Consider the following 18,106-nt stretch of genomic DNA (forward strand, 5'->3'; position numbering starts at 1 on the left):
CTTTTTGAGATGGGTGGATTGGCTGCTCTAAAGAGTTCAAACTATTTGGGACCAGAGTTGTTGGAGATTGAGAACTTGATCCCACATCTACTTTTCTTTCAAATGGAGAGTATTTGTTGACTAGATTCACAGTAGGATTGTGGGATATTGGCTCTGCCTCTATCTGAGATAGTAATGATTGAAGCAGCTCATCTGGAATGTAAAAATTTACATCCACTTCACTTGGTGTTGGATTGTGGGAGATTGCAATTTCCTCTACTGGAGATTGAAGCATATGAGTATCTGACATAACCAGTGAATGGGTAGGAGTCACAGTTTTGTTGATATCTTCTGGCATATTTTGAAAAGCTTCAACTGCTGCAATATTTGGCAGGGAACCATGATTGTTTGTCAGCAGTTGATTAGATTGAAAAAATTCATTTACTCTGGATGTATCTTCACAAATTGGGTTGGTCAAGCTTGAAGCATAGGGGAAAACCCCCATAATATTGTGAAAAAATCCGGAATTAGATTGGAAGATTTGACCTGGTGTATTTTGATGATTCACATGGATGTATCTTGGAGGTATTTTATCATTTGAGCTCCAATTGGATCGTGTGGCTTGAATTGGTTGAAATCCATGTAAAGTGCAAGCTTCTTGATTCTTGGCATCTCTAGCACAATATGAGCCATTTCTTTGTGCAAATAACTGGCCTGCTTCTCTGATCTGAAAATGATTCTGTGGCTTTTCCAAGTTGAAAGAGGAGGATTGGAACTCATTGGTAAAAATTCCTTGATCAGCTTCATGGAGAGTTGGTGTTGATGTGAGGTAGAGGGGGTCATCCATTTCAAGAAATCTGTCTTCCATCCCATCAAACAAATGACCAACAGACCCGTTCCATTTCAAAGCTGATTCCTCTGAAGCTTTACAAGCAATAAGAACTCCCAAATAAGAAAGGAAGAGATGCCTAACAAACACAAAGATCATTGATTAACTAAATCAATATGGTTGTATTAGGAGCACAAATATCTTATTAATTTCTTTTGATGTTTGAGAATATTTTGTTTGAAAAGGAAGCAGTTCTATTTGTCAGTCAGTGGTAGCTAAATTTCTCTTTTAATATGTACTGATGCTCTCACAAATCAAATTTACCAGAACTGATCAATGTGCAGCAAATATAACTTCATTTTGTCTCTCCTACATGTTAGGTGATGATACACCGGTGCCTCCTGGGGTACTTGTTTAAGTTAGACCGCCAGTATATGTTGTTTTGGAACAACACATCTCTTCTCCTCCAGACAACACTGAAACCAATCCAATACATGCAGTGGTATTTATCAATATTTGATTGGTTTTGTGTCTGATACATTGTATCAGCATTGAATCTGACAACTGATAAAATCAAAATTTGCTCAAATACATGCATTGGCTCCTCAATCCAAACTTTGATGTATGTAAATTTCCCAATTGGGCCATTGGATTTTGTCCAAATGGCCAAAAAAAGGGAAGAATTACAGCCAACGGTGTAACCATTACAATACATTGAGTGTATTGGGTAAAAGTTTTCCATTGAAGATGCATACCTACATGTCCAATTTTTTTTGTTTTTGGCTGTTATTGTATGGACAATGGCTAAAAACAAAAAATTGGACATGTAGGTATGCATCTTCAATGAAAAATGTTTACCCAATACGCTCAATGTATCGTAATGGTTACACCGTTGATATTACAGCTAACGCGGAAAAGCTTGCGGCCAGCTTTTACCACTGATTTCAGCCTCAAAGCCTGTATGGCTCCTGTACGTCAGGAATGTCATCAGAAGAAAAAAAACTTCCTTTTGTTTTCCACTTTGGGGCCTTGAGGGCCCCACCATTGGATTCTTGGAGTGATTTTACCTCAATCCGGCCCTTTGCCGCTCCTGCCTCCCTCGCCCCTTGCCCGGCCTGGCACCCATGTCAAGCAAAATCAGCTGGCCAAACGGGTTTTGACTGCCTGTACAGTGAAGCTGTACAGGCCTGTGGCAGAAATCATTTCAGCCACGAAATTTGGCAAGCTTTTCCGTGTTAGCTGTAAATTTATTTGGATTTACTTTGCGCTCGGAGGGAAACTCGTGGCGCACAGGAATTTCCATTGACTCGACCTTGCTTGACCTTGGCCCCCCCTCGGTGCGGGCCACCAGCTCCCCCCAAGACACTACACCATGGGTTATGGTGGACGGATGCTTGACAAAATGGATTGCATCGGCTCGACCAGGCCGCCAGATCTGGTGGCATATCTGCGGGGGGCGTAATGCCCGCAGTCGCTCAGCGGCTCTGCGGCGGCTTGAACAAATATTACTAGCCTGCCGCCTACCACATAGGCTAATCACTCCTTACCCCTCTCTATAGTTATGCATGTATATCAATGCAATTCATTGAATTAACCACATGATTTTTTTTTTTGTCAATTTTTCTCATAATTAGTTTTAATCATTTATTCTTTTAATCTTTTATTCATGACATATGTAGTCTCTTCCTGACGTTTGAAGAGGTTTAGAAAAAGACATCAGAATTTTTTTTTCTTTGTCTATAGTGATGCCGTCAGTCTGACGCATGACCGCGGTCAGGCCAACGGCGGAGTCCTGCCAGTTTTTGACGGCGGCCCACCTGATCTGGCGGGATTACGATAATCAGGTATGCCCGACGGGTGCTTGACCGCGCCACAGGCCAGGTCAAGCCGACAGGCGGCCACCCAAAATTTTCAACCCGTGGTGTAGAAGAAACTATCCGCACACGGTGGTGCCATGCGGTGGCAGGTGGCCGGGTTGAGACACTCCGGCCATCCGGAGGAATCAATCCTCTCGATGACCGGTCTATTCCGGTCATCGAGAGGAATGACTGGCATTCCGGTCATCAAGAGGCCACATCCCTCTTGATGCCCGGAATAGACCGGTCATCCAGAGGGCATCGGGAGTGATGTGCCTTCTTGATGACCGCTCTATTCGGTCATCAAGAGGACACCACCCTCTCGGTGACCGGTCTGTTCCGGTCATCAAGAAGAATCAATCCTCTTGATGACCGATCTGTTCCGGTCATCGAGAGGATACATCCCTCTCAATAAACGGTCAGACCAGTCATCAAGAGGACACCACCCTCTCAATGACCGGAACAGACCGGTCACCGGGAGGAATCAATCCTCTCAATGACTGGTACCGACCGGTCATCAAGAGGGCATCAAAAGGAATCATATCCCGCTCGATGACCGGAATAGACTGGTCATTGAGAGGACACATCCCTCTTGATCACCCGCACAGACCAGTCATTGATCCTCTGGATGACCAATCTGTTCCTGTCATCAAGAGGATTGATTCCTCCCGATGACCAGTATGTTCCGGGCATTGAGAGGGTGGTGTCCTCTCGATGACCGGAACAGATCGGTCATCGAGAGGATTGATTCTTCTTGATGACCGGAACAGACCGGTCACCAAGAGGCAGTGTCCTTTTGACGACCGTTCTGCACCCAGACCGGTCATCGAGAGGATTGATTCCTCTCGATGACCGGAATAGGGCGGTCATCAAGAAGGCACATCACTCCCGATGCCCTCTCGATGACCGGTCTGTGCCGGTCATCAAGAGAGCACATCACTCTTGATGCCCTCTCGATGACCGGAATGCCAGTCATTGAGAGAGATATATCCTCTCGATGACTGGTCTGTACCGGTCATCAAGAGGGATGTGTCCTCTCGATGACCGGACTAGACCGTTCATTGAGAGGATTGATTCCCCCGGATGGCCGGAGTGTCTCAACCCGGCCGCCTGTCACCGCACGGCCCCCCCGTGTCCGGATACTTTCTTGGGGGGAGCTGGTGGCGCGCACGGAGGGGGGCCCGACGTCAAGCAACGTCGAGTCAACAGAAATTCCCGTGCGCAACGAGTTTCCCTCCGTGCGCCTGCAAGTAAATCTGAATTTATATTGTATTTTTGAAGGTCAACTGAGCTGATGACTGCATGCTTTGCTTTGAACGGATTTCATTGTTTGTAACACTGTGTAATCTTTCTGCTTGGACACTGTTTTCCAAGCAGTTTTTGGACAGATTTTTTTCCAAAAATGTATGCAATTTTCTGGGCCTGCATGGCTGCCATGGTTGAACTTGTCTAACAAACCTTTTCCCACAACTTCTCAGACAAGACTGTCCAAGAAGTTTTTTATGAAGTGCAACTGATGAAATTTCAAAGGGATATCAATAGGGGGGTTCAGAATTGAATTTTACAAAACTTTAGAGGTGAAGTTAAGGCCCTGTTTGGAGCCAATATAATCCGGGCGATATATGAGTTTTTTTGCGTGTCATCCTATGTGACATCTGATCAGGTCCGCCAAAACTTGATCAGATGTCACAAAATTCCAGATTATATCGCGCAATTATATTGGCTCTAAACGGGGCCTAAGGCTTTTAAATTCATGAAAAAAATGGTAAGACACACATGAGGTGTTGTGAGCCTGAGTCTCTTATGTGACAACAGGACAAAAGGAAAAAGAGGGGGAATTGTCTGGATTCATTGGGATAAAGAAATACAAACAATGAGAGAGAAAGAAAGAGCAAAATAGAGAAGATCAGGCCTAGACTTTTAAGTCTTTAATTATTGATCTGGGCTATTCTCAACCTGGAAAAGTTTGATGCCAGCTGTGCCAGGCCAAAATGAGTGCAACAGCCTCCACTCACAACAAGGAAACATTGGTGGGATTCAGAAGTAGGGTTACTACTCTGCTCTGGTTTTATAGGTCTTAACCAGAGATAACCTTTTGATCTTTTGAGATTGAAAGAGTTTAAGAAACAGGGGAAACAGTCAAGAGAAACAGAGTTCCACTCTGGATAAACAAGGTCAGTGAAAGAGTTTACCTACTGTCAATATCCTAGGCGCCTGTGATCAACGGTGAAACCAATACAATACAATACAATAATGGTCAATGTATCTGTATTGTATTTGTTAGCCAATACATGGCAATACAATACATTGGTCATGTATTGGCTAACCAATACAATACAGATACATTGTATTGGAAAGCCAATACATGGATAAGCAATACTGTGTAATGTATTTCTTAGGCAATACAATACCAATACATTATTGGTACTGTATCTGTCATACCTGCTGAAAACAGAAAAAGAAACAAATAAAAAAAACTATGTTTCTTTGGGAAACTCTTGGTCTGCGTGGAAGAAATAGGATAAATAAAAAGGTAATATATGTCAAAGAAAACTACAACTCTTCTGGGAGACATATTTTTTTCATGTGATCATGCTCTTGCTCGGCATGCACAAATATACTGTTGGGAAGCTCAAATTCACCATCTGGATTGAATCCTTGAAGCAACCATTGGTGGGAGCTCACACACCTCTCAATGGTTCGGACAGAAAGACTTCCACGATCACGTCCACAAGTGTCTGATGCTGCCGAGAAACACCTCTCAACGCTTGCTGAGGTTGAGCAGGTAGCTAAAAAATCACGCGCAAGGAGTGCCAGGATAGGAAAATCACGGCTGTGGGCCTATTAAGATTAAGATTGAGGTCAGTACGAAATTGACTATGACGGTGGAACAATGTATGAATATGCTTTACAAACCTTCCACCATTGTAGTGCCTCATGTGCTTGAGACGTAGGCTGCTTGAATTTCCCCGAAAGGTATAGCGATAGCTCGTTGGTGGGGGTCGTTTCAACAGTCTCCGGAAACAAGTCAACCTCTTCAAGTTCCCGCTTTCTAAGATTTTGTTTGTCTGACTCGGAATGTTCAAGCGAGGCAGGTGGCTCACTGATCACCAGATTGGCTTCGTATTCGATCTTTCTCATGTTGAAGTGTTTGGTAATTAGGGACTCGGCATGTGAGTGATCGGATGGGTACCACGCTCGGAAGATCGAAAGCCGGTAACTTGGATTTAAAATTGTTGCAAGAACAATTGTGTCGCACTTGATAGCCTCATCGACATAAGTTCTTGTTTTTTCAAGCATCTTGACGAACATAGGATGGAATTCCTCTTCATTTTTGGAGGCAAGTTTTTTCTTGAGGAACGAGGTTATGCCCCAGTATTCGCCTAGCATCATACTACCAGAGGAGATATCTCCTTCCATCCTTTTGGTAATAAAATAAAACTCCTGCCAAGCAAATCAGAAATCAGTTTTGATCGCTCTATCATGTATTCAAAATGAAAATACCAACAGAAAGTGTATCATTTAGCTTCCTCACCACTTCCCAATCGGAGCGAGCGAGCTCTACATTGTCAAAGTAATTCGAGTCATCGTCTTTCTCTTGCCGGTCCTTCTTGTTGTCGATAAGCTTGTTGATCACGTGGCGAGCATTATAAGCCCGTTCGCGGCTTTGGAATTTAATATTCCATCGAATCCCATGGCCCGCAATCAAGCCAGGCCCCGAGTAGTCGAGTTTCTTGCACCACGTGTCAAACTCGGATCGTCGTGCCGCCGACGAAGTGATTTTCGAAATAATGAAGTCAACCTACAACAGCAAAATGGGTATGTTAGCTGCTTCACAAAAAAAACGATCAGTTCATTGGATTGATTATTGCTAACCTTCTCCAATGTTGTCGCAACTGGTTTGCCTTCAATATTGAAATCTTCATCGTCCACTTCATCATCGCTGTTTGAAGGTCCATTGTCTGGTATTTTCTCTCGGAACCGACCAACTTGAACCTCTAAGCCATCAGAGTCTTGATTTTCATTCTCGTTCTTTTCTTCAATATCGAAAAGTGCCGGTACAAATCCGAGAGTCGATTTTTTGGCCTTGGTCAGTCCAGCAGAAGAAAGCGAAAGGGCCCGGAGACCAGCGTTAACAATGAGAGCGATCTTGTGACAAAAGCATCGTATGTGGTTTTTGGATAAGTTGAGACTCTCCGAAGTATCCCTGAGGATGATACGATCAACCTCCGCAGCAAGGGTTCGGTTGTTTGACCCAGAATCAGTCGTGTGAGCTAATATGTATATATTCCAAAAAAAAGCGAAGTAGGCATCAGTTTGTGGCGTTCAAATTAACTTCATGAAAGATCAGAGAGAAGAATAGAGGTTAGAACAACTTATCTTAGTATGAATGCCCAACTTTTTCAAAATATGCGCAAAAGGAATAGCTAAATACTTCCCTGCATGTGTCCATGCAATATACTTCAACGCTAAATGGACAATGCGGAAATTCCAGTCGTCCGAAACATAAGCTGCTGAGATTCCCATGAAAGCTTGTCGGTTCCCCTTAGTCGTCCAAACGTCGTGTATAATAGTTATCTTCGAGCTCAATTCCTAATGTAATTAAATCAGCAGATCAGTTTCTGCATGTTGAGGTGCAAGATAAAAGGGATCAATAGATTTCAATCAACAAAAGAAAATAATGTTACCTTGATCTGGTCGATGGCTTTGGTCTGCAAATTCAAGTAAAGCTTGTGGGCTTCCTTTGCAACCCATGCGCGAGAGAATAGACCGCCGCCCTTCCGATGGTAGCTTAAAGCAACCCCGAGTCCAAAGTCTTCAAAACGACTCCACGGAAGCGAATGTCGAACTAACCAAAAAAGCATCAAGTGGTTGAATACCTTGGTGTCATAGCTTCCAGATTCCAGCATGATCTCAATAGGATCCTTCTCTTTCTGGGTCGATTTTTTCTTGATCTCTTTAGGAGTTAACGGTAGCTTGGCCCCGTTTTTGATCGCATCCGCTCGTGATGGGCATGGTGCTCGGTTTTTGTCCCCGTCTCGATGTTTGTATAGGTTTGCGCGAGTTCCCAATGTCTGTTTGTAGCTATTCCCGCACCATCGACATTTGTACAGCACAGGAGGGCCTGATTTCTTTTCAAACAAAACAAATTGAGCAAACGGATGCCTTGAAGGCCAGATCATAAAGAGGCCTACCTGACCATCAGCTAATGTGGGCTTATGGAAGAAATCCTCGACATCATCCAAGTTAAGATCATCATCCCTCTTCTTTCGCTTTTTTCGGGCGGTTTTAACTTTGGAGTTTTCGTCTTCTGAATCTTGTTGGATATCGATTGCATTTTGGGGATGCTCAGCGAGGGAGCCACTCTCTAGATCAGATTCAACCACTCGTGAACTTCGCTTCCTCTTCGCATTTCTTGAGGTTTGGGGGCTTTCCGCTGTCAAGATCAATCTTGCTTGGGCGTGTTTTGCAGCTGAAATTGGAGTTGAAGCAAGCGATTTACGGCCATCTCGGTTTGGTTGGATAAAGTTTGGATTGGTAAGAGCAGGAGTGATTGCCCGGGTTGATTGGCGGGAGGGAGGCCGTACGCGAGCTGGAGATGCGGATGATCGAGGCATTCAGACGGACTGAAACGGCGATGGTGATGGTTGCAACAGAAACAGAGACTGAACGATACTGGCCGTGGAGGATGTGATATTGTATATATGTGGTCACCGTCTATGACTACAAACAAGTCCAACCGGTCTCTGCCCTGAGTCGAAGTGAGTAGGCTGTGACAGCTGGGCCTGTCTGCTGGAATTTGAATACATGTGTGCATGTATCTGTAAGTCATCTGTATTGTATTGATCAGTCAGATACATGAAATGTGATATCATGTATTGTATCTGAAATGATGATACAAAAATAAAATACAATTTGTATTGTATCTGTAAAACAGATACAATACAGATACGATACTTTTGGCCCTTATCAGATACAATACATGACCAATACAGATACATGTATTGTATTGGTTACACCGTTGCTGTGATGGTAGGTATACTGGAAGTGTGGTAATCTCTTTGGTGGTGATCCTAGGGCTATCTGGGGTGTGGTTCTGGTGTGCTAAAGTCTGTCAGTAGGGCTATCCGGACACTTTGAGCTAGCCTGGTGCCCGTCCCGCAGGTATACCCGTCACTTGGGTACCAAAATCAAGCAGCCCAAGTGAAGGGATTTCAAGTGAAGACCATCGCACGAATAAAGCACTGAGATGAGCCTTTAGGCTCAAGAAGGGACAGTGAGGGGATAAGAGTTCACCGGATCGGCTCGGATTGGAGGCACGGATAATGTAGAAGAAGAACCAATGAGGTTGATTGCGCTGAGCTAGACTATGGCAGATATAGGCTAAATACACAGGGCAGACTTGTGGTTTGGATCACAATGAATATGCAAAGAAAACAATGGAAGGTGATGGAAAGTGATGGAACTCGGGTAAAGGAAACAGGTGACATTCTCACTATCACAGACAGAGTGCGCGCGCACATAACAGGCACAGTAGATCAGGAAAGCTAGACAACACATCAGAACAGGGATCAAGGTCACAGGCTGAGGTAGGAGGATGGCATGACTGGAGCTAAAAGGAGAGCATGTGGTTGACAGGAAGTGTGTATAGGAGTGACAGCTGGATTGAGGATCATGAGGTAGAAGGAAGAGAGATAGAAATCCAACACCAAGCCTTACCCGCGGGTATCAGGAACGGGAACAGGGTACCCGCGGGGCGGCCGGGCTACGGGTATACCTGCCAGCCCGCAGGTATACCCGCAACCCGCTCCCAATTCCCGTGGGTAAGGCCCGTAAAAGCCCAGAGCTACTGCACCCACTTTGCACCCATGAGCCATGAGGGCCCCAGTCCGTGCTGAGGGACCTCTGTACTTTTGATATGTGCATTTTTTTTGCTCACTTCCTCCACACGGGTGCAGATTGGTAGCCGCAGCACACCCGAACAGGACCTTCCTAATACCCAATATACCAGCGGGTATTTCTGAGGCTTCCCGTGGACCGTACCCACCGGGTAGGCCAGGTATGGTTCAGGCAAAGAGGCGTCCCAGAGCCCTATACCCGCAAGGCAGACCGCGGGTATACCCGGAGAGGCCGGGAACGGGGGCCAGCCCTAAGTCTGTTTATCCTCCAGCTGCATGGGGGATCCTGAATTCGAAAATTTTCAAAGTTGGATGACATAATAACACATGCACATGTGGTTTGGAGCGCTCAGGCACGACTACACAGCGCTGCTGGGCATGCGTGTCACAAACCACAAACGCTATGAAGGAGTAGAGATATTGGAAATTGATCAGGGAATACTAGGGTCAGAATTGCATGAAAAATCAGAATCTGAAGTAAAAAAAAAAAACTTATTTCTTGAGGTTAAAAAGATATAAACACATTTAGGTATAATGAAGTAGAAAAAGGCAGACTTTAGGCCAGCTGCACTGGCTCTAGGGCTGAAAGGTGTTGCTGGTCAATCAGTAAATCTTATCAGTTTGTTTCAAAAAAATGTTGATAAACAACTTAAAACATGTCCTCAAGTTTTGCAAATTTCAATTGTGAGCTCCCCTAATGGCAGAGATCTTACAGGCTTAAAAAAGGCTGCCCTTTTTTAGGATAAATGCTAGCCGGATCACATGTCTATTATCTCAACACAAAGTAACAAAAATGGTATGTACAAGAAAAAAAACCAACATACAATTCTGATGAATAGCAGGAACTGGTATGAATACAACAGAGTAAAGAAAAAGGCTAGATGATAACAGGAGCTCAAATAGATTTGAACCAAGTGAATTTCTGTTCATCTTCAAAACAAACGGGGCCGGCCACCACCACCTTGAACCCAAAGTGCATGCAAATCTGATCCTCAAGGTGGCAGCCAAAGGAGAATGAAAAAATAGACAAGCTGACTAAGTTGAGCTGACTGGTAGGGAAAAATGGCCCCTAGGACCCACCCAATGTCAACCGGGGGACTTTCAGATTGTTGGCACAATTCAAACAAGCAGGTTTTCCCCCCATTCTTACTGCACAGTTCCTCTTGGGAAGCAATGAAAATGTGTTCCAGATTGCCAAACAGGAATACTCAACGCGCTGATAAAGCGCCACGGAGGCAATTCTAATTGGAGACATATAATTGACCCATGTACCAGTTCACAAATTCTGAGTTCAACATGAAAAGTCTGCATTGGATGAGAAATTGGTATGAATGGAAATAGAGCAAAAAATAACTTATGGCATACATGTGACAATGTGGCCATTTCAGAGGAAGATAAGGGAAAGCATTGGTGTAGTTGAGCCTGAATAATAAAAATTGAATGAATGAAATTCAGAGGCCATCTGTTGTAGGTTCAAGGAGCCAAAAGTTGCAATAGTGTCGAGGGGTCCCAAGTTGGAATGGTGTTGAGCCGTCAGAAGTGGAAATAGTATTAATTGCATGTAAATTTATTTGTGCAAATTCTCGTGTGTTATTCATTCTGAAGAATTTCCTGAGGTATTCTTCAGGGATCATTTCGTGGTTGTAAAGCAATTCAACAGTTCTGAACACCGATTGCTGAAGGAAGATGTATTTATAAGTTCCATGATTTAGTCTGTTGCTCTGAAGCATTTCGCGCGCGAACCAAAGCGGTATGATTTCATGCAACAGAATATTTAATCTTTCCAGCCATTTCCATGCAACCAAATTCATGATTTTATCCAGCAGAACCCCGTCCAATTTTCTTGGCTCAGGAGCAGCCCCTGCGAGAAATTTCAATTCATCTGATCCGGCATCCAGTCTTTTGCCATTTGTCTTAATGAGTTTTCTGATTGGCTTCGTGTATCTCGTGCCCTTGCATTTGTAAAACTCAATTAATCTGGCAAGGAGGTGGCGATTGTTCAGAAATCTTAATTTTTCAAAATTGATATTTACAGCAAAATGTGAATAGAATACGAACTTCATTCCTTTCGAAATTCCTTCGACCAATTGCATTACACCACCGTATCGAGGACCAAGCACCATGCGCTTCTCAGTGAGCTTGAACAACCGATATCGCCTGCAATTTTCTATTAAACGGAAAATGTCTTCTAGTTCTAGAAGGTTTTTCTGTAGCTTGTCATTCCCGAATGCCCGATCTGTCCTAGGTTGGCTTGGCGTCCTCCAATTCCCCCTCTTACACTGGTAGCTCACAATTTCGTCATTTTCCTTAATTAGTCCCTTGAACATCGATATATGTGTCTCCAAAATTCTAAATTCTTCATCCAGTGCTTCTCGCCCTGGTATTCATTCAAGCGTTTCCAGTATCAGTTTCCAAAGTCGCGGAAATGTTGAAAAGAAATGATGTCATGAAGCGTAATACATTGTTTCCATTCTGGAGAGACCAAATACCCGGTGTCTGATAGATTTTAATCACAAAATATCACTTTCTTCCGCTTCTGGAGCAACGGTACGCGGCGAGGTACGTAACTGACGTTTTTGAGCCACTGGAACCGCGGCTGGTTGGGGATCTGAAGATCCATGTACGAGTGAGTGAATTATGTCGGAACTCGAAGGCTGTTGACTATTCATGGCAACTAGACAAAAACATGTGAAGAACGTGGTTTTGAGGGACGTTGTCAGTGAATCACAGGTTTTGCGTATTTTGCATGTAGGAGAAGAGAAAATACCCTCTGCTGCTTGATCTGCTTCATGACTGATTTCCAATGATGGGGCAGGCCGGGCAATGTAGTGAGCAGCTTGAACGCAGCACAAAAAGAGAGAGATTAGTGGTCGGCGCTTCGAAAACATGTCGTGCAATGCCCGGAGGCAAAGAAAGTGTGATGTCAACCCGGTCATCTCAATGCTATCGGTCTCGACATCGAGCTCGCCCCCTCGGGGCCGAGCTCGTCATGGACACCAGGGGGCTGCGCGCCTGGTTCGAGGAAGAGCGGTGAAAACACTATCCCCGTGTCAGTGATTATGTATGTTATATGGGTATTTTCTTCTCAGCGTGCGACGCGGACGCCAAACATGAAACCATGTCACATGTTTCAATTTGTGTACTTAAGTTGTCCTCCTGTCGCCTGCCTCGTCTACGGACGGACCATCCAGAACGATTTCGTGAGAACGGGCTTCGTCAAGTCGTCATATAAGGCGGAGAGCAAGGAGAGTCGAGTGGCATCTCCTGATCTCACCAATTCTGGTCCAGTCTCTGGACGCTGGCGTCAACGCCTGGCTCACCCACCGCTCACTGATCGCGATGCGCATCACCAATCGATCCGGCATGTTGCTGAGTAGAGTTCCCTTCATAAGGTCTGTCGCAGTGAGGCCGGAAGATCAATCTATGTACTGTCTTTGCTTCATTTATCAAGCTTGGTATGCACATTGACTCTCTCTTTCTTATAGGGTGTCGTTGGAGCCAAGCTGACCTTTGACTTGGTTGGCTTTCTCTTCCCAATGCCAAATGCAATGGCTTCAATCGCGGGGTTCGTGGCTGCAACGTTGACAGTGGAGGACTTCCCGTCGCAATCTGGGAGCAATCTGAGAGCCTCCCAGAGTCTCAAAGCCTAAATTTCCCTGCGAAATTTGGCTCAGATCTGGGTCTGGAAGGGGTTCCCAGATTGACGGGAAGTCCTCCAGTCGTGGACTCGTGCGCTCAACGTCCTTTCAGGGACTGCTCGTAAGTGAGCCCTGTTATTTTGCTTGGTGGGATGTCATGATGTGCGGATTCCTGCTGCCAACCACTGGTTACTACTGGAGCTGCGGGCACTATGAAAAAAATTCAAGAAACTGCTGCCAGTTGACATCTAGCATACTCAAGTTGATCCTCAATTAGAACAAGGATCATACTGTTAGGATCGGTCTGACGGGATGTGGAGGCCGTCTTGCGTGTCTAGCTAGATAATAGATTGCTAGACGAGGAGGCTATGATGATCCCTCCTTGGCTCCCTCTTGTAGTGAGGGAGCGTGACATGTATACAACGCAATGTGACATGTCCCTGGTGTAGGCTACGGTGCGCTGGCGCAGCTCATAACACTACTCCGCCCTTAACGCCCAAGCCCCCGGCTCTGCGTCCTAATCCCCGGGTGGCATCAAAAAACCCCGTGGGGAAAAAGCCTATCCCTCTCAATCCCCTCATTTAAACCTTCTTGATCTCTTGTGTCTTGACGCGGCGTCCGGAAATTTTATGTTGAAATCTGAAATGAGTTGTTTGCAGTTGACGAGGTTCCCGGCCGGCTCCCATGAGTTGTCCTCCGGACCATACCCTTTCCACGCTATGAGATAATGCACCTGTTTTCCCTTGCGCCAGCAATCCAATACTTCCTTGACCTCCCACTCCTTCTCCCCCTCTACGATGATTGGATCCGGATGTTCCCCCGTCCTTCCACCAATTGCGTCCGCCAAGTGTTTCCGTAGAACTGACACATGAAAGGAAGGATGGATCCCCTTCATCGAAAGAGGCAGCGTCAGTTTATACACCGATGGCAAAATTTGGTCAATAATTGGAAAAGGCCCCAGCCACCGGTGACCTAGCTTTGGACTAGGTCTAGTGGTTAGAATGTTGCGGCTATCAAGCCACACCATATCTCCAATTTTCCATTGAGGGGTCAGCCGTACTCCTCGGTCAAACTGGTTCTTCATTGATACCTGAGTCAGTTCCAGCGCCGCCGCCAATTTGCCCTGAACCTCCTTAATTTGCTGTAGCCGCCTTTTGACAGAAGGAAGACACTGCTCCCCAGACGGGATTCCTGCGAAAGTTGGGTCGAATCCATAGTTCGCCTTAAATGGCGACATCCCCGTAGACACGTGTTCATTGTTGTTGTGGGCAAACTCCGCAAATGCCAGAAGGGATTCCCAATTGTCCTGGCAATATCCTACAAAGTGGTGTAGAAATTGTTCTACCGCTTTGTTGGCAATTTCTGATTGGCCGTCTGTCCGCGGGTGATAGGCAGTCGAGGGGCACAGACGGACGCTCAGTCGCTTACTGAGTTCCCGTGTGATCTGCAAGATGAACAGGCTACCCCTATCTGATGTAATCGTCTTGGGTGTGCCGTGAAGCCGCCAGACGTTCTGAATCATGATGTCCGCCAGTTTTTCAGCGTTGGTGGTCTTGCTACACGCAATAAAATGCGCCATCTTGGTGAACCAATCCACGACCGTCAAGACACTGTCAAATCCGTTTGACACCGGAAGGTCCGTGATAAGGTCGTAGGAGATGTCAGTCCATGCCCCCGCCGGGATGGGGAGTGGCTCTAGCGTCCCAAACGGTCTCTGTGTTACCGGTTTGGTTTGCTGGCAGGAATCACAACCATTGACATATTGATTTACAAAGCGCTTCTGCGACGGCCAAGTAAATCCACGCCTCAGTAGTGCTAATGTTTTAGCTCTTCCAGGGTGTCCCGCCAGTTTGCTGTTGTGCCTGCCGTATAGGATGGCTCTCTTGATGGAGTCGTCTGCCGGCACCTCGACCCGTCCTTGGCGATACACAACGTCGTCCACAACCATGTAGGTCTTCTGTTGGGGGTCCTTGTCGAACGTCTCCATAATAGCGGTCAACCTCGGGTCTTTTTTTGTAGCTACTCGGATCAGACTTAACAATTCCGGGTCCGACAAGGCCAACTCCTCTCCGCCTTCCTCCTCATGTCGTTCCGGCTCATCGGTTACTCCCAGTATGTTGATTTCAAACCACTTTTTGGCATCTTCCAGATTGATTGTTTCATCTTGAAACCACGCCTTGAATTCATCCAGTTCCGCGAGTCCTGCAAACGTCCTCTTGGTGATGTTTTCCGGTCTCAGTAATTGGCCAAAGCTGAGCTTGTCCTCCTTATCTGGGATCAAATCGGGTCGTCTCAACAGGGCATCCGGTTTGGTGGCCTGTTGGCCCAGTCTGAAGATTATCTCGAAGTCAAAACAACCGAGAGTCTCCGCCCATCTAGCCTGCCTTCTGGTCAACACTTTGCTGGTCATAAAACTTTCAAGGTTTTGATGATCGGTATAGACAATGGCAGTTATTTGGTTTGGATTTCCTTCAAGGTAATGTCTCCATTCTTTGAATGCCGCGACGATAGCAAGGAGCTCCTTATATCCAATTCCTAAAGCTACTGCAAATTTCTTCAACCTTCCATTTAAATGAATTTATCTAGCATGATTTTTTTGGAATTGCTGCAATATTCTTTTATTCTTCACAGCTTGAATTGGTCTTGAAAGTGTTGTGGGATTTATTTCCACAAATCTTTCCATTGAAGTGTCTCTGGAAGCCCCTTGGCTTCATATGATTTTGAAATTTAAATTTAAACTGTTATCAAGAATATTCACCCACAGGTAAACCAACTCCTTGAATTAACTCTGCCGCTTAATTTTGACAAGTATCAACTATGCACATCTTTGTTCAAGCCAACAGGAACCTGAAATGCTTGGGGATAAAGTTTTAAAACTCAATCAAATAAACCAAAACAGATCCATTGCAATTTGCTGCAGATCCATAGAAAGAAGGACAAACTGGTGTGGAAATAACAGTGATTTTTTGAGTTTGCTATTTCAACAGAATGATGGAAGATTTGGAAGCCAAAACATCATAATTTTTGTTACATTCAAATGATCCGCCTTTTGGAGGGAGAAGCCAGCCTGGCAGGGTATGGGCAGTTTTGATTTGTCAGTGAGTCACCAATCTCTCCCATACATGAAGGAGTGACTGGAGAACAGATGGATCTCAATTGGCTAAAAGACCAATTACAAAAATTTCAAACCATACAAGGTATAGTGGCATGGAAAACACCATGACAAAGGCCTTGGTCATGCATTCCTTGTACATTCCTTTTACACCTTTTATTACATATGTATATCATTAGATACAAGCTTAAGAATGTACTCTTGTTATACATTACATTACATATAACCATAGTTAAATACAGTTACCATAATGTACTGTTGTTATAAGAATTAAGTTACGTGCAAACAGTAAGATTACAATACCTTGTAATATTACTGCACACGTGAAATACCCCAAGACAAGTCTCACTCATTTATCCCCTGTTACGCCTCAGTCCCTATTTACATAACATATTGGTTATGATATAAATACATAAAAAATACATGATGTAATCCAATTCAAAGAGCACTGAATGGAATCACTGATTGGTTATGATCAACTAGTGTACACAGCTACTGATCTAGGATCAGTACTGATCATTGCACTGCCCTGATCATTTCCAATGTTGATCCTCATGAGGATCTGCTTCTTTTGAGCGCTTCCAGTTCCCCCCTGGTCCTGAAGCGCCTCCAAGCGCCTCATGTTCCCTCCTGCTCTTTTTCCCTCTATATAAACACGCCCCCATGACTGTTTATCCCTCAGAATATTATTACAGCAAGGTTTAACATATCCAAGTTTCTTAAATCCACAAAAATGTGGAAACCTAGATCTAAGTTTTGGCGTATTTTGAATTGTGAAAGAACACAACAGAAGAGCACACAATTTGTACAATACAGGCAGCCATTGAAAATATCCCCAAAGACCCAAAGGCCCTATGGATGACCCTCCAGCTGTGCTAGGGCAACAAGCAAAAAAGGGCCGGTTGTGAAAGACTCTGTGAAAGAGCCGTCATGGAGGGGCCTAATCAAGCAACTAGGGGGCTTCCAGGGAGGGGGCGGACGGAAGCAGAACCCCTGGGGACATTCCTGCTGGACATGGTGGCTCGTTATATACCCGCTTCAACCTCTTCCTGAAGGGTAGGTTATATCCGGCCGCACTCTTTGCCATGGCTATGTTGTTACCAGCCCAAGCCTCAACTCAACAACACGGACAAAACCATCTCCGCTGCCTTGGCCATTCTTCTTCAATCCGGCCACCACCAATACAACTCAGGGCAGGCAGCCATTAGCACTACATGCTCAGCACCTCTACCCCTTTGCCCCTGGCCAACGTATTCAACTGAATGCAAACAGGCCTCTACTACGTGGTCCAAAGCTCTGCTTGCTCCAAATCTCCACTTGCTTCATTTGGTCTAGCGTTCAACCAAAGGTATTTTCATTGTTGTCTCAGCTGATCTATTGTGCATGTCTACTTCAAGCATTATATCTCAGGAAACAGAGTGTTCCTGATTTTTGAATTGACAACTGTGTTATATCTGGAAGAATTTGGAAACCCCTCAATGACTAGAGTGTTGTTTGTCTGAGGTATATTCTTCCCAATCACAACATTTTTTTTTGGGCGGATTGTACTGATATGAAAGGGCTCTCGACCACATCCAGTTTCAAGCCTCAGCGCTCCATGATACACGATATCATTTTTTATACTTTCCGTCGTCTTCTCAGGGACTCGCAATCTCCAAGGCTACGAAAGGTCAAGCTCACTGTAATAGACGCCGACGGCCTCCTCCGCAATAAACTCGTCTGGGCCACCAATCTGCTGTCGACCATGAAGAGCGAAAGGCTGGGCTGGTGCCGTGTCCCCTTTGACTGGGTAA

General features: G+C 45.1%; 3 protein-coding genes across 3 annotated transcripts in view; 1 reads left to right on the forward strand and 2 right to left on the reverse strand.

Annotated features, from left to right (window-relative positions):
- Positions 1-7,843: 7,843 nt before the first annotated feature.
- Positions 7,844-8,282, reverse strand: PtA15_3A69 (uncharacterized protein; the record flags this gene model as incomplete). The annotated part of the gene is made up of 2 exons (XM_053167693.1): positions 7,844-7,855; positions 7,902-8,282. The coding sequence occupies 2 exons, from the start codon at positions 8,280-8,282 to the stop codon at positions 7,844-7,846; spliced, it is 393 nt and encodes a 130-aa protein (XP_053018260.1).
- A 4,270-nt stretch (positions 8,283-12,552) lies between these two features.
- On the forward strand, positions 12,553-12,940 carry PtA15_3A70 (uncharacterized protein; the record flags this gene model as incomplete). Its single annotated transcript, XM_053167704.1, has 2 exons — positions 12,553-12,593; positions 12,712-12,940. 2 exons carry the CDS (start codon positions 12,553-12,555, stop codon positions 12,938-12,940), a joined length of 270 nt encoding a protein of 89 aa, XP_053018261.1.
- An 838-nt stretch (positions 12,941-13,778) lies between these two features.
- PtA15_3A71 (uncharacterized protein) overlaps positions 13,779-18,106 on the reverse strand; it is a gene marked incomplete at both ends in the record, with an annotated part of 33,131 nt that continues 28,803 nt past the window's right edge. Inside the window, one exon of the mRNA XM_053167715.1 lies at positions 13,779-15,531. Coding sequence (XP_053018262.1) covers positions 13,779-15,531 — 1,753 coding nt within the window. The remainder of the gene's footprint in view (positions 15,532-18,106) is intronic.

The sequence above is a fragment of the Puccinia triticina genome, chromosome 3A, assembly GCF_026914185.1.
Source record: "Puccinia triticina chromosome 3A, complete sequence".
Lineage (NCBI taxonomy): Eukaryota > Fungi > Basidiomycota > Pucciniomycetes > Pucciniales > Pucciniaceae > Puccinia > Puccinia triticina.